This window comes from Rutilus rutilus (genome assembly GCF_951802725.1).
Source record: "Rutilus rutilus genome assembly, chromosome: 11".
NCBI lineage: Eukaryota > Metazoa > Chordata > Actinopteri > Cypriniformes > Leuciscidae > Rutilus > Rutilus rutilus.
Genome location: NC_140216.1, coordinates 5,115,324 through 5,132,924, shown reverse-complemented (window position 1 = coordinate 5,132,924; position 17,601 = coordinate 5,115,324). Strand labels below are relative to the sequence as shown.

General features: G+C 38.0%; 1 protein-coding gene across 2 annotated transcripts in view; it reads left to right on the top strand.

Annotated features, from left to right (window-relative positions):
• The window catches only part of vps50 (VPS50 subunit of EARP/GARPII complex), a 138,975-nt gene that overhangs the window by 15,129 nt on the left and 106,245 nt on the right, over nucleotides 1-17,601 (top strand). For both annotated transcript variants that reach the window (XM_084422759.1, XM_084422758.1), the window contains exons 5-9: nucleotides 1,715-1,768; nucleotides 10,147-10,217; nucleotides 11,654-11,771; nucleotides 11,891-11,926; nucleotides 12,212-12,294. In XM_084422759.1, the coding sequence (XP_084278885.1) occupies nucleotides 1,715-1,768; nucleotides 10,147-10,217; nucleotides 11,654-11,771; nucleotides 11,891-11,926; nucleotides 12,212-12,294 (362 nt within the window). The remainder of the gene's footprint in view (nucleotides 1-1,714; nucleotides 1,769-10,146; nucleotides 10,218-11,653; nucleotides 11,772-11,890; nucleotides 11,927-12,211; nucleotides 12,295-17,601) is intronic.

The window sequence follows — 17,601 nt, the reverse complement described above, 5'->3', positions numbered from 1 at the left end:
AAAAATGCCTTCACTAATTCCATAATTAAATTGCAGGTTCACTTGGTGTTAATAACACTCTTCTAATTCCTAGTTCTTGTGATTTTAATAATCAATTAGAAAAATTTGGCTTAAAGGGATCACCCAAAAATAACAATTCTGTCATCAATTACTCAATCATATTGTCTTAAAGAGTCCTATTATGCTTTTTTACATGTTCAACTTTCTTTATTGTGTAATGGTGCTGTTTGAGCATGAAAAAGGTCTACAAAGTCACTCCGAAGAGAGTTATTCTCTTTATCAGTGTCACTGTTTCTGAACTCCCTGCAAACGCCTCCATTGTAGTCTTGAGTTTTCTTCTGGGAACGAACACGTCACAATATTCCTCATTTAAATAATTCCTGCCCAAGGCATACGCAAAAAAGGGTCCGTCGCCTGCTTGAGTTGCGTTAGTAGTGTGTTGAAATTCGCGGTTACGGTAAGGGAACATTTCCAAAACACGCTTGAAATGGTTGACCAATCACAACACACTGGTCCAGCCGACCAATCAGAGCACATCGTGCTTTTCAGAAGGAGGGGCTTTTCATAGAGACAGGAACTAAACAGAGCGTTACTGACAGACTGGCAAGAGAGGAGCTGCAACAATGTGAAAATATGTGAAAAATAATGTGTGTTTTGTAACATTCAAGCATGAAAATGTATTCTGGTATACCCCAAAAACAAAATCAAGACTTTTAAAAGGGCATAATAGGTCCTTTTTAAACCTGTATGAGTGTTACTTTAGTATCATTTAGTTATGTATTTAGGCCTATTTATTATTAAATGTCTATATAGCTTTTATACATTTTTATTTCACTTTTTATTTTAGTTATTCTAGTACATCAAGTTGGAAAAATGTTTCTTTGGCAACTAGGTGAAATGAAATTAAGTTTAAGTAACAAAAACTGTTTTATTTTAGTTCGCTACAATCACCCGGACCTGTATGACTTTATTTTTTCTAATGCGGAAACACAAAACAAGGTATTTACAAAACAACAACTTCCATACAATGAAATTTATTGTATGGATATGTTTTCTTTCATGAAAATTATGCAGGTTTAGAACGACATGAGGGTGAATAATGATAGAAATGTCATTTTTGGGAGAACTATCTCTTTAAGAGCCTAGAGTTAATGCATATGTAAAAGCAAGTTGAGTTGCTCTTGAAAATGTCTCTTTCAGTTGTGTTTATCACACACACACACACACACACATCCCAGCGCTCTCCTGCCAGTCGGTCTCAGCTTTTCGCACAGTGTGATCTGCTAACATACGCCACTGCTCAGCTGAGTCTGCCATCTGTTCCGCTCTCACCGACACACCAACACCCTCTCGTTCCTGACAGCCCCACCATGTGACGCACATATCGATCGGAGCGTGCCACAGGATGCCTTATATTTACGGCCTGACCTTCCACAGAGCCATTATTACCCACTGACTGTTTGTGCCAAGAAAACTTTATTTATTATATTGTTACAGGCTAATTGTGGCAGATGTGGAAGACATGAAAAGAATTCAATTCAATTAAAAGCCTCATGTTTTATGTTTGTTTTTCCCTTTCCTCCTTTTAAAGCCTCAGATAATGCCTCAAATGATTAAAAAAGAGGCGTTAAATGCTTAAACAGATTATGTAGTCTTGCGAAGCTTGGACATGTCGAACAGATGTTAACCTTTAGGTTGTGTTCTCATCTTACAGGTTTCTAAAAGAGTGGCAGACCTCATTTTGGAGAAACAGCCTTCCTATGTTAAGGTAAGCAGTCTGTCGCATTGGGTCTGCAGGATGGGGTCAATTAACATGTGACTGCTGGCTTGTTCCTTTTTCATCAAGGTTAGGGGAACAATTTGAGAGTTCCAGAATTTATGATATAAGTGAATCGAGCCAGTCTGTAAATGTTAAAATACTATTACTCACTGTTTCAATAGTATATCCACAAGATGTAAAAACAAATGCATGTTAACATGATTTTAGTGGGGAAACAAATCTTATATGTGTTAAGTCTTTGTGTGCACAAGTTTTAAAGAAGAGTGCATTCATAAAATTATAAAATTCCTATTACTGCTTTTAAATCATCCAAAAATTTGTCACATTCACTCCCGCTGTAATTGCCTCACTGTAACCTTGACTTTTGTTTCATGATGACTGTAAATGCATCCTTGTTATCTTGCTCGTTAAACTCTCTAAATATATATTTGTTAAAATAATATTTGAGCGGTGTGCTTTGCAGATGATGCTGAAGATAGTGATTTAATTTTTTTTTTTTTTTATCACTATAACAATTTGGGATCAAAGTGGAAGTAGAAGGAATAGTTAAGGCTCCGTGTCCTCTTGCCTGTGGTCATATTTTTCTTACATCCTTAATCACTATGAACCCCTTTGAAAACGGATCACTTTGGATCACTTTGAAATTTCTCTTGAAGATATTCTCATCCGGAAATGCTCTGCTTTGATCCTGTGCCAGGCTTTTCACCTCACAGTCGTTGTGTGGAATTGCTTGGTGTGTTTGGATTCTTTCTTGACGAAGCTTGAATGACTGAACGATGTATCGTGTTCATTGGAGGAGGCAATAGTCAGTTTTGTTTCTTGATTTAATAGTTTAATTATAGCATCAAATTGAGTCCAATTCCCATGTCTTTTATTGTACAACCATTTTATTGGACTAACTCCTTAAGAATATGTGATCCTTTTAATATTTTAAATCATACAAATTTACTAAGAAGGATTCACTTTCTGTAAGATGGTGAAGAAAAGACTATATTGGTGATTAAAATCACAACTGTTTTTGATGCATCAAATTCTACAGCTCATCTCAGCATCAATCTGTTACATATCTCAGCTGTCCTTAAACTACAGACACATTTTGTATTCTGTCCACTTGCAGTTCAACTGTATATGTCATACTGGACAATAGCTCAAGTTGTACGGATGTACTGTGTACTGTGAGTTGGCTGGTTTGTCCAAACCATAGGAGATATATTCAGTTATACTTCAGACAGTTTCATTTGGTAATGCTAGTGGCTCGGAAATTGCATGCTTCACTTTGTGTCGCCCATTACATGTCTTCATCCAAAATGGAATGAAGGTATTCCTCTTCTGACCTCAGAAACATTTAAGGATTTCTGCTAGAGTCATGTCACACCAAATTGCCTTTGAGTCATTGTAAGCCAACACAAAAAAGCATTAGATATTCTTGGTGGACAAATAACATATTTTTGATGCTTTTATACAACATTGAGAACGCACGTTGAATAAAAAACATTCAGATCACTGGAATAAATCCTTTTATCTATTTATATCCAAAGTTGATGTTTTGAAGTATACACTAGTTTTGTAACCTTAACAAAAGAACGCTTCAGGAAAGACTAGGAGTCAGTGGTTCACCTAAGCCTTTATGTCTTAAACAACGGACATTAGGAGTGTTCACCGGATGGATGTTGAGAGAAGTATAGTTATTTGTTCCTCCATTTGAAGAGCTTTTAAGTCTGCTGGTGCTTTGCCACAAGCCATTTTACACCTCAGCAGCCTGCATTTGTCCCAGGCCTTTTCAGAGATAAGATGGGATTTCAGCCATGCTTTTGAACTGTATTATAGGCAGCCCATGCTTTTAGATTTCTTGTGATACATTTTGTTGTGCTTATCACACATAGTCAGAGAGTGGTGCATTACATCACTTGGGCTGTTTTCTAAAACCTCGATGTGTATGTCAACTTCTAAGATGGCATCACCTCTAGGCCGTAACTATTCACAGTTGATTTCAATAAAGTTTGATGTTACCGTGTTTGTAAGCTATCAGTACTTAGGCCAAATTTATACTGAAAAGGTGGCACAGAAGCGCTTCTGAAGTGGCATTTAGGTGTCTTTACGCAGACTGTTTAATGCTGCTCAAAGGTGGCATAAATGCATTTAGACAAAAATTACAAGTGTTTACTTTAATACCAGGAGCTGGAGTGGGTCAGAGCAGGCATCATTTAGTCTGGCGTTTATGTGGCATTGCATCTGTCCACTAATTTTTGAGCAGGCACAGAGCAGCCTTAAGTCAGCTGTGTAAAGATGCCTTTATTTTGGTTGATGCACACCAGACCACAATTATGACACATTTAAACTGTAAATGTGGCACAGAAGTGCTTCTGAAGTGGTTTTTACACACTGTTTAATGCTGCTCAGAGGTGACAAATGCATTTACACAGCAATTTTAATAATATGCGTTTTTACTAGGGGCTACGGTGGGTCAGGGCAGGCATGACTTAGTCCTGCTTTTATGCAGCATTATTACACGGCCAATATTTGATTCTGATTGGTCAATCGCGCAATCCAGCGACGTGTTGTTCCCAGATAACAACCACTGAAAACAGATAACGCAGGCTCATCCGGGTTACTGAAGTCAGCAGCGCTATAGAGCTGGTAAGTCCCGCCCCTTCCGCTAACCCCACTGGACCTCTAGGTTGAAAAATCGTCAATGCAAGTGAATGTGAGAAAATTATTATTTTCTGGTCCCGTTTGAATTTTGCCATGAATGTGAACACGTGTTGTCTGTGAATTTTTAATATAATTTTTCGTGTGAAGAATGCTACAATTTAGCGGGTAGAAGTTTGATACGGTTTGTGGACTACAACTCTTCGCTGCTTTCGATTACATCAGACGGGAATCTGAAGGAAGAACAGCCCATTTGGTTTGGATGGTGACATTTGGGTACAAAACACACAGGCATTTCGATCTGTCTCCATAGATTATCGCAGCATTAGCACCGTGATTTGACAAGTGGAGGGAAAATGTGTTATGGGGTGACGTCACATAGGCGACATGTAGTCTTTCTCGTTATGTCTTTTCCACAACTGCTAGCCAAAGAATCATACAATATACTGTCAAACTCGTAACTTGAAAAATTATATAAAAAATTCACAGACAACATATGTTCACATTCATGGCACAATTCAAACGGGACCAGAAAATTATTATTTTCTCACATTCACTTGCATTGACGATTTTTCAACCTAGAGGTCCACTTGGGGTTTTACGGATGGGCGGGACTTACCAGCTCTATACGCTTGCTAGGAACGTTTTTTCTTTGTGGAAGTTTTGCTTTTGGTGAGCTAATGAAATATTAAAACTCAGTCGAATCAGTATTTTGTGTGCAGTTATTTAACTATGCCATACATATCGTGGACTCGCTCTCTCTTGTTTCACACAAACGCAGCTGCTGCCATTTTGTGACTATTGTTTTGTACATTATAGGATAACGAACAGGTAGATTTTAAAACAGTTTAATCTGAAATCAATATCTCTTATCCCCATAATTATTTATGTGGTGAAATTCTGTGTAATAAGTGGTATGACTGTAAACCGTATCCCTTAAATGTCCGTCTAGTTTGATCTCGCCGCGCTAGCAACTGCTCTCTCCGCGGAAGCTTTGCGTTTAAAGACCTAATAAAATATTTCAACTCAGATCAATATTTCGTGTCTTAATTATTTACTTATGTGGCAAGTAGCCATGTAATAAGCGGGATAATGTACATCAGCCTGAAGGGGGTTTATATCCCTTACTTATGTCTTTACTCAGAATTTTAAGCAGGCACAGAGCAGCCTTAAATCAGCTGTGCTAAGATGCCATTAGATGCGTTTCTTAGGGGGTGTTTACAAGGGATGCGTTTTTGTGTTCAAAAACTTTTACGTGGATAATAATGAGGATGTGAAGGCTAATTCACACCAAGAACGGTAACTATAAAGATAACTACCATGATATGCAGTGACATTGTCTGTCGCTTTAAATGTTTGAGCTCCTTAAAGTCAGATGGATTCTGATTGGCTTTTATCATTCAGCAGCTTCTGTAAGTGAAAGCACTGTCCTTCAGAAGAGACGTTAAACTGAGGTCCTGACTCTCTGTGGTCATTAAAAACCCCATGGCACTTCTCGTAAAAGATAAGGAGTGTAACCCCGGTGTCCTGGCCAAATTCACTCCACTGGCCTTTATCAAATATGGCCTCCTAATAATCCCCATCCACTGAATCGGCTCTATCTTTCTCTCTCCTCTCCACCTATAGCTGGTGTATTGGTGGTTTGAAGGGAGACCCCTGATATGATTGTAAAGTATGTTGGGTGTACAGCAGTAGATAGTAAAGTGCTATATAAATGCACCCATTTTATGACCCAACAGTGTCGTATCATTATAGTAGTGGTGTGCATTTATCTATTAGCTAACTTTATAGTTTTAAACTAAAACAAAATATATAAGAAAGATGTTTCTTCAGCTGAACAATTGACGTTGTTAACAACAGTACTTCTATCCCTCACAGCCTCATTTTATTCCTGTTACAAATAAAATATGGCGCTATACCAGGGGTGGGCAAACTTTTTGGCTCAAGGGCCACACTGGGTTTTAAAATTTGACAGAGGGCCGGCCCAGTAGCAGATTATGAAACACGATCTCATGAAAGTGCGTATCTATACCACCAATTTTTCATTCTCGTGCATATGCTACGCACTGTAAACCCCTTGGTTAGGATTAGGGGTGCGGAGTGCGTGCCTATTACACGCCATAAAGTGCGTATCATATGCACACGAAAACTGCGTATCATAAGCACTACAAATACAATTTGTGGTATTCGCACTTTCATGAGATTGGGCTGAGCAAACACATTTACGTTGTGGCAACGTCTACGCGAAATTCAACAACTGAGAGACGACATTCTGACAATACATTTTTTATGCTAGCCATTTAGCATGTTATGTTTTGACGTTAATTTTTAATTAGTCAGATGTTAGCTAATTATAGCCTATACTTTTTAAATATTGTTTATCCTTATTATTATTTAATGGGCCTAACAGTAAATTAGAAACAAAACACCTGCAAGTGTACACTTAGAAGAGTAAAAAATGACAGAAGGTTACGTTAATTCAACTTTATTAAAACTGCATATGGCAATCAATTTGCACTTCCAAAAGTCATACATTTGTGAAAAAAAACCGAAATAAACGAATATACAAATTTATTTTAAGAATAATAAAATAAAACATAAAAAACAAAGGCAGATCAGAACATTTAATGAACAAAAACGGGTTCTGTACATGGCAGACAGGGGAGCGTAGTCGAAAGCCGGGCGATAAAGGTCGGTAAACGGAATCAGTCAGGATACTAAATAGCAGACAAATCAAAGGAAAAACTAAACAGGTGTGCAAGCGGTTACCAAACATTTTTTTCCTCTGTGAGTTTCCCAAAAAATGAAAAAACATTAACGTGCAAGTCTATGCGCTTAAGTCGTTGTCTGTTTGGTTTCCATGGTGACAAGTCATTGTTACGTGACACACCGCAGCCACAACAGCGCTGAATGAATGATGATCTGCTTTTATGTCATTTTTCCTTTTTTACATTTGTTAGCTATGGCATGAAATATCTGATATTCCGCTTGTCAAATATATGCAACGCTATATAACGCAAAGTATTGCAAGAAAAAGGCTAAATGAATGCGATCTTAAGACAATTTTTTAAATACTCAACGGGCCGGATTAAACAGCCTAACTGTTTAACTGTATGTGGCCCGCGGGCCGTAGTTTGCCCACCCCTGCGCTATACTCTAAAAGTTAGCAAAGTTTCATAGGCAAAAGGCCTGTTGTCTATTGTAAATAGTGTAGCGATGTATGGAACGGAGCTCACACTAATGTCTTTCAAACCAAACAGCGTTCAGCGTACCTTACACCCTAACCAATGAAATTGGCTGCTTGACGGGATTTGCACTGAACTGGTTTAAAAAAAAAAAAAAAAAAATCACACATGGAACACAATAGCTGGCCGAACAACCATCAGGCCGAACGGTTATAATAATGGTAAGGAACAGTTATATTTCCAGCACGGCACGATTACAAACCATTCTCGGCCAGAATGCTCACCACAGTTGGCTAACTGTGCTGGTAGAAATTTCATGTAGTGACATTGCCATTTGGGATTGGTCACTTGTTTGTGGCCTGGGTACCAGTTTCTCTGTAGCTGGCCAAGCGTGCTATTTGAGCAAAGTAAACACAAGTTAATATTATCCAATCATCCTTCAATACGCTGTCGCTATTTACATATACCGTCTGTACATTCCAACGTGCCAGTGGAAAATGAAACCATATTTGTGCCTGCTCGGATTGGATCAGTTTAAGCAACGAGAGCAGTTTGGCTCGATGGTGGAAAAGCAGCTAATGTACTGTAGGAGCCTTGATGTTTTTAGAATTTGAACTAGTTTTAACTTGACGCGTCACTCAATGCCATGAAACCTGAAATCTGTAAACAAGGTAAATTCAGTTGAAATACTTGTGTAATTCTGGGAAAACAAAATAATGATTAACAAGATGATCGTTTTGCAGTGCATGATTCACTTCCGACATTACAGTGATTGAGATTGTTTTGGCAACATTTTGGTCTTGCAGCCGCCAATAAGCAAGGTTTATGCCAAAAGTTTAAAGGGATAGTTCATCCAAAAATGAAAATTCTGTCATTAATTACTCACCCTCATGTCGTTCCAAACCCGTAAGACTTTCGTTCATCTACAGAACACAAATGGAGATCTTTATGATGAAATCTGCAACTAATACTTTGATGCTTCAAAAAGATCATAAAAATATCGTAAAACTAATCCATATGAATTGAGCGGTTTAGTCAACATTTTCTGAAGAGACTCGTTCGCTTTATATGACGAACAGATTGAATTTAGGCTTTTATTCACATATAAACTTTTTGAAGCGTCAGTGGTAGTTGCGTAACTGTCAATGGAGAGACAGAAAGCTCTCAGATTTCATGATAAAGATCTTCATTTGTGTTCCGAAGATGAACGAAAGTCTTACAGGTTTGGAACGAGATGATATTTTTGGGTGAACTATCCCTTTAAGCTGTTTGACGTTATTTGCATTTGACGGTTGTATGTATTGGTTATATTCAATTACATTAGGGATTGAATTTAATTGTAGAATGTGTTTTCTAAGAACCCAAATCTTAGGGATTTGTCAAACTCAGCAGGATTTATCACTCAGAAGAGGAGTGACAACCGTGTTTGTCTGTGGTGTGTATGTGGAGACAGTGAGTCACTCTTGTTTGAGCTCTGAAGCCCACTGGATGCCTTAAGGACCCTATGACTCAGCGAGGATATGGCTGTGTTCAGCTCCCTGTTCTAGCGAGGGCAAATCCAAGGGCACTTTAAAAGCTCTCCGTCTCACAGAGAGAGATTCCGCCAAATAAATCGCAAAGATTTATTCTGCAGATGCCTGGCTAAACGACCAGCCTGTGTTTCCTCAGCACAGACGTTCTGTTAACCTCACGCCTTCCATGTGTTTGTCAGTAGATCGAACGGCAGAACAAATTAAACACTGCCCTTTTGTCTTATTCTTATTTGTACTGTCATTTATTCAACGGTACTTTGGAGCCCGCAGGGTGTTCTCAAGGCACAAGCTCAATACGGCCTGTTCATCTCTCAGAAATCTTCCAGCATTCTTCAGGGTATTTGCTACTGATAGCCTTCTGAAGAATGAACGGTTCTCCTTGTGACGCTTTGCATAAGGAGCCTCTGTTTCTGCAGCCCTCTCTGTGGAATCGATTTTTTCCACCTCGTATTCTTTGGTTAAATAATTATCTTTAACGTGACAGTGGGATGATGCTTCGGTGCTGAAGGCTGGCTCTGTTGGCCAGATCTAATGTGCGTCGAAAGACTGGGTCACTCAGCGTGAGCTCACCTCAGGCTGTGACAGCTGTGCTCTTCAAAACCGAGATTGTACGAGGGGGGAAGAAAAAAAACCTCGCAGAAAAGCCATGAACTTCAACTGTCTGTTAGTTCGTGGACATGTCGGTGTGGGTTAAAGGAGCACATTCTTTCTCATTGTGCTGCTTTTCTCATTCCCATAATGAAAGCTTGTCACCATTATCATCTCTCTCACTTTATTGTTCATAACGGGCCTGAAAAACATGACTAATAGAAGAGAGTGTCTCTGGCCTGAACCCATTAAGCACAGAGGTTAGAATCACGGTTATCTGTGAGAGGTAATATCCAGCTATATGAAAGCAAGGTCTTAGCCATTGTCTCAATTGTCTTGCCTACTTCAAACGATACCAAAGTAATGGTTGCCTAATGTTCTGGATAATCTCTGAAAATCATTGTTGTTTTAGGAGCTGGAGAGAGTGACGTCTCTGCAGACCAACCTGCAGCTGGCCGCAGTCATCTGCACTAATGCACGAAGGTCAGAGAGCTAGAAAATGTTCAAATTCAGGTTTAAAGGAATAGTACACTTAATAAATTAAAGCTATGTTATCATTTCTTACTCATATGTTGTTCCAAATTGACTTTCTTTTTATAGTGGAACAAAAAAAAAAAGAGAACAAGTGACTTGAATGGGGATTAAAGTTTACAAGTTTTAAAAAGGTCTATAAAAGTATCAAAAAATTCTCCCATACGGGCCCATGCACTGTATTCCAAGGCTTCTGAAGTCGCGCGATGGCTTTGTGTGAGAAACAGATATGCAAGAGATTTACATCATTATTCACTCCAGTGAGCTGTTCCATCAGGGAGTTGATTTTGAGAACTGGTTCACCCAGAACAAATCTTTCAGACTAGTTTGGTGAAAGAATTTCCTCATGAATTTAACATCTTTACTTCCCTCATGAACTCTCAAAAATGTGCCAACGGACTTGATGTACGATCTTTTCGTCATCTGGCCTTAGTGATTATTGCAATCAATCATTATTCTGGTGCAGTTCAGTGTTCAGTGACAGATTCTACCCGACCTAAAAAGCCTCCGCATCCATCTAAAAATCACTATGAACGAGAGCATATTAAAATGCGGATAAATTAACTGTGTAATGCCCGGTACACATTGTACAATTTTGATCTGTCCCAGACAAAAGATGACCAATCGTGGTGATTTGTGTGGTCATGGCTCCTAAACGGTGGTCCTATGGCGTTCAGTGAGAGGGGTTCAAAGATGGCCATTGTCCCGCTCTCTTGCGACCAAAGATAGCCTGCGATAATTTTCTGACAGTGTTAGAAATTTAGCATGATCATTTCACAGTGTGTTTGCTGCTACGACCTACATCTACTGACTAGCCAATAAAAATGCAACATGTAATGGCATATTGATCAACGCAACATGCCGCTAAACCTTAAACCTACTTACATTAAGCTCCATTTGCAAAATTGGCCTCTTTTCCAAGCGGTAGAAGATGGATGGATGGATGGCCTCTTTTCCCTACATACACTTCCCCACAATTGCCAAAGTGCGATTCATCTTGCTTTATTTGTTTACCACTAGCACATGCTGATGCCGTTTTATTCTTCTATAAATGTAGACGTGCAACCATCAGAGCTAGAGATGATGCCAAGTTTTTTGGTGAATAACAACTTGCATTTCTCTCTTTCTGCTCAAAAAGCTATCATATGACTTCAGAAGACTTCTGGACCACTTTAAATGAAGTTTTATTTTGTCCTTTTGACACTTCAGTCCCCGCACATTGTAGTTGTTTAAAAAAAGAACATGAAGAACTCTTTTTATTTTTGTATTCCTTGAAAGAAAGAAAGTCAAAACAGGTTTAAAACAACACAAGGGAAAGTAAATGGTTTCATTGCTTTAAGTTTTGATGAGCTGTAGAATCGGCGCAAATTCTGTAACTCTGCTTCCAGGCAACTTCGTTCTGCTAAAGAAGGCTTTACCGAAGCCAGCCTCGGGCTGTTGGCCAATCAGAGACGCCGACAGCTGTTGACGGGATTGCTGAAGTCTTTGAGGACCATAAAGACTCTGGTAATCACTTCATCAACATTGTTAATGTCTAAACAGAGACTTTCTATTCTCTGCATGGTAATTTCCAGCTGCCCAGTTTCACAGACACTCTGTCCTTCTGCTTTTTGCTTTTCGTACAGCAAAGAACTGATGTTCGACTGAGTGAAATGCTAGAGGTAAGTTGGCACGAAAATCTGTCCAAATGTGCAATTCACAAATACACCTCATTTTTGAAAGAGAACTCATAAGATTGTCTCTTACACCCTCTAATTGAAGTGTTTAGTCTATGTCCTCTAAATATAAATTTCACATGAAATATGAGCTTTATTTCGTCGTTGTGAGGGTAATGATAGAAATCTAACATCATTCATTAGACTCTTAGCTCAGTTTTTCTATTTTGGCCCTGTAAAAAATTGTCTAGATAAAGATATTGAGGTAAAATGGAGCATTTAATTTTACAGGAGGAGGACTATCCAGGCGCCATCCAGCTGTGTTTGGAATGCCAAAAGGCCGCCAGCACATTCAAGCACTACAACTGTATAAGGTGGGTGGAGAACCGCTGACAGGATTGGTGCGAGATCCAGATGCTGAGTTCCCTAAATGAATGACATGTGCTTGAACTGATTACATTTGTAGCCATTCATTTAAAGTCACCTTGATTTATTGTGTTTTAAATTAATTATCTGTGCACATCATTAATATTTTTTTGTTAATTGTACACTGTGCCCTCTGTGATCTTTAATCAAAAAACTTCCCCTCCCTCTTGCAACATCTCGTCTCTTCTCTGATGATGTGTTTACTGGCGGGTCAACCTGTCACTCTAATGAGATCACAGCAATAGAAAATCCAATGATCCAATAAAATCCCAATGGACAAAATCAAGTCCATCCCTAAAAAAAATTCTAGTTCAAGAAGCCGTTTTACTTGAATATATGCTGGATTAGAGAAGAATTATTATTATTATTATTTTTTTTAAAGGATATACTGGATATTATTAGTCGTCGTGATGAACATCGCATTGCCGGGTTTGCCTACGCTGCCGTCACGTTCTTCGCAAAGACAGAGTTGTGTTGACAGAGTTTAGTGATTTGGAGAAGAGAAAACTTCAGAATAATGTAATTCACGAAGTTGTGTGAACAACATACATGTAACGTGTCATACGTAACATGTGTACATCCAAGCACATGCGCACTTTGGTCTAATAATAAGATTACAGTATTTACATACCTGTTTACTGCGATTAAAATTCCCATACGCCACATAGTTTAATGCTAATATGGTTGCTACGATTATGAGCGTAATCGCATTAGTTTGATCGAAGTTTTGCGTTTGTATGAGGTAAAGTTTAATCTCAATTTTGCCTAAATCCCGTTATAATCGCCTTATTAGGGTGCATGTAAACGCATGCTAAAATGTACGGTATTGCTACAATCATCACATACGGTACACTTATATTACCCAACCAAATTTAAATAAAATCCATAATCCCTGTAATTATGCAACATTTTATCAAACTGATTAATGAACCTGCCATGAGATTTTGTGCCAATTCTGACAATTTAACTTATTAAAATAATAATGTTAAGAATTGTGATGCAAGTACTTACTGTAGTAATATATACAATAACTTTGTAGGAAGACTGGAGAAAGAGAGATAGCTGAGATATTACCAAAGAGGAAAAGTTCAGATGAATATATTTGGAAGAAGGGTCGTTTCTGTTCGATACTGAAGTACCATTGTTTTTTTTGCGGTTTCACAGAACCAAGATATGCTGTTGTTGTTGCATTTCAGCTGGTTCATCCGTATTTGCACAAGCAGTCTGATGCTCCAGCTGTTAGTGGTTGCCTGGGTTGCATAGTGTGTTTGTTATTTTGGGGTGGAGCAAATGAAGTGTGTTTGTTTCAGTGTTCAAGTGTTTCTCAGAAATGTCTTACTGCACCTTCAATAAGCCTGTTTATTATATTTTTGCAAGCCACATCTGAATGGCTGACAGTCAACAAAGAAAGATGCTTTTTGCTCCCAATGTTTTTTTTCCCCCTTTTCCCCCCACAAATTGCAGAATCAATTTGTAGTCATACTGTCTCCTTAATGGCATTACGTCACTTTTATTACTCAAGATACTCTCGTTCTTGCGTAAAACAGTCAACTGTGTTGAAGGAAATGGTGCTTAAGATGTGAAGATTAATCAGCGAGTATGATGGCGAGGAATAAATGCACCTGTTTGCTTTCCAGTGATCGATATGTCACGACCCGCACTAATGGATTGTCTTTATCTCATAAGAATGTGGCCTGAGAGACAGGGAGGGTGCCGTCAGAGTAGCTCTTATAAAGGATACTAGCAATTGTTCAGCAGTCTTTAGCTCTCTCTCTCATACATATTTGCACACTCTTTTTTTTCTTTTTTCTTCTTGGCACAGGAAGTTTTGGCTATCTGATCAGCCTCCAGTCAGCCCGCTCTGCATTGATATCCATGCAAGTACACGGAAACCTGCTCAATGCGATTTCCTTCTGTTGAAAATCCCTCCCTTTGAAGGAAGAATGGAATGAACATTTATATTTCACATTTTCAGACCATATTTTATTTCATTTTTTTTTAGATTTTATTATTTTTATTTCACAAATGTTAAATGGGGGGAGGGAAAATTGGAATTGGGGATATTACAGTCATAATCATGCATTTCTGCATTTTAGTTGTTGATTGTAGAAAGGTGGACGGCCACAAAAGCCTGCAATGAAGGAGAGAGAGGAACCAGTCCCATTTTCCCTCTTACAATTAAATAGGGGTGGTATAGTAAAGATAGATAGACAGACGGACCACTCTCCATAAGGCACTGTCATTGCAGCAGCAGAAATAATAAGACCTGCAGCGGGAACATTTAACAGTCCAGGCTGTCATGATAAAGACATAGCTGTGATAGACAAAGTGGAGATGACTGGCCAATTGCTCTCCTTCCTCATTTAACCGTTCATAAAAAGATGCATAATGTACTCATATGTTTGTGCGTTACACTGATACCCAGGGAATATCAAAGGCATTTTAGGCTTGGTGTACTGGGGTTTTAACACTGGCAGTTATGTAGTCTTCAGATTGTAGTAGCCATCTGTTTTGTCATGTTGTTTTTCCACCTTGTCTTTTGTTTTTCTGGCAATTAGTCCCCAGCAAACAGTGAGGTAGGTGAAAATGGCTGTCTGTGGGAAGGTTGACGTCAGCCTCTGCATTAGTCACGAGTCAGGTTGAATGGTTCTTGAAATTTGGACAAAAGTGTGGCAGACAGAATTGAACATTTTTATAGATGCAGCACTACATTAAAGAGGTCAGTTTGAGGTCATTGCCTTACCTGTAAGTTCTAAAGGTCAGAGTTGGGTTTGGACAGTCCTGCTGGTAGATGATGTTTTGTTTTTTTACTATTCAGTATTCAAATGATGATAGCATTGTGGTTTTCCCCGTTTCGATCCCTGCAGTGAAAAGTGCTACGATTTTTAATTAGATGCATTGAGATTCTGAGCTACGAGGCATTTGTGTGGGCAGATATCGATTTCTCTGTTGGGTAATGGTGTCTGAATCAGTACACAGGAGTTTTAGAAGAGATGTACCCAATGTCTGAGTTTAGGGAGTCTACGAACACCTGCGGTCAATATAACGGAGTGAAATGTCACTCGGTTGTTTCCTTACTTCTAAAGTAAAACTTTATTCTCTAGCCGTTGAGATTGAAATTCCAAGATATACTCAGATTTCAGATCTGGGTGTCCCTGTTCCTCTTTAAATGCAAACGTTTTAACACACCTACAGGGAATGAGAATTGACAGAGTATACCGTAAAGAAGATTACCCACAGATTTGTGAACGCGAGCAAATGGAATGTGACTCATATTGTCTGTGGGGAGACTGTCAAAAGCTGGGTTTCTGTTGTCAAAGTGCCTGCTAACTGACCTTCAAACATTCAAAGCAGGTTTTTGTGGAAACAATCCACACGTAGCACTCTCAGCTGAATTTTGAGAGTTGAAAAGTTTTCTCATCATCATTATTATTATTATTATTATTATTATATATTTTTTTAAGTACATTACAGTACACTTACTGGGGTAAGATTCTTTTAAAGGAAATTAATACTTTTGTTCTGCAAGTGTGCATTAAAATAATCAAAAGTCACAGTAAAGACTAATAATGCCTATTTCAAACAAATGCTAAGTTTTTTGTATAACATATCTTTATTAATTTTTTTTTACAAAGTTTTCCAAAAAAACAAACAAAAAACAAACAAAAAACAAACAAACAACATCTTTCCCCACAACATACCCAGACAGTTTATATAAAAATTAAATAAATAAACAAATCAGTCAGTCAATCAAAAAAAAAAAAAAAAAAAGGGGGATAAATTAAAATATCCTACACTTCTTACATTCCGTAACTTCACACATCTAAAGCATCTTCAATATCTCCATTTTTGACAAAGTCTAAAAACAATTCAACGGATTTCTTTCTTATTACATATGTAAGTTTTTCAAGAGCCAAACATGTTATTAAGTTTTTCAGCCAAAGTCCAATGGAGGGGCAAATGGTATTTTTCCAGCACAGGGCAATGGAACGTCTTGCTTGTAATAGACACAGATCCACCAACTTTCTTTCCTTAGTGGGCAAAGAGCAATCATCTTCATACATACTCAATACACATAATATAGGATTTAGAGGTATTGGAGAGGAAGTAAATTGAGAAACGTATTGTGTCACCGCTACCCAAAACTTCTGCACCTCCTCACATTCCCATATACAATGGTAAAATGTACCTTGATACTTATTACATTTGAAACACAGATCAGGGATATTAGGGTTAAATTTATTTAATCTTACTGGGGTTATATAAGTTCTCATTACCCAATTATATTGTAAGAGTCTCAACCGAGAGTTCAGAGTTTGTGTTTGTGCATTTCAAATGCTAAGTTTTAATAAAAAAAAATCCAGAAAAATAATCAGAAATGTTTTTTTGTGCACCAAATCAGCATATAAAAATTATTTCTGAAGGATCATGTGACACTGAAGACTGGAGTAATGATGCTGAAAATTCACAGGAGTAAAATACAATTTTAAAATATTACATTAGATTTACAATTACAACAGACCCCAACAATTTGACCTGTAGTGTGTTATTTTTTTGTTTGCCACCCAAGCCATAACTATTAATAATAATAATTTTAACAGTTTAATAATAGTTTTACCTTATCGTTTAACAGCAACCTTCACATTGTGTCAGTGTACATCGGACTGAAATTATTTGGGACTTTATTTTTTAAATAAGTTGGCATGTCCTTCACATAACCAGAATCATTATCATTAGATCTTCTGGTGTTATTTATCTCATGTTATCTTATTTACTCACCGTAAAAATGTGTGCCAATTTCTGATGGTCCAATTGATGTTTAAAGTGGACAGTGATATATATTGCATTCATGTGTCTAATGCTAGACAGTTGCAGAAGTTCAGAGAGACTCCCTCTTTTTGGATGGAACGTTTTACGTTCTGATAGTTAGAGTATGATTTCCTGCTATGTCAAACTATCAAAGGAAAAGCAAAGATGATCCGTCAGTTGCTTTCTTGGCATGAGCTGTGTGCTGTTGCAACATGAAGAAATAGTGATTCACATGTTGCTTCATCTCAAAAACTTTTGGATTTTGAGGATATCTTTGAAACTTTTTCGAATAATTGCTTTCTTTTCCTGCAGCTAGTTATGGACTATATCTCAGCGCTTATTCTGCCAGTAATGGACACTTCAGTTGTCTGCTCACTCAGGTGCAAGAAAGCCGATTTAATTGCAAAGAGACGTAAGCTGCAAAAGTGCCCAGCGGTGTGGTTTTA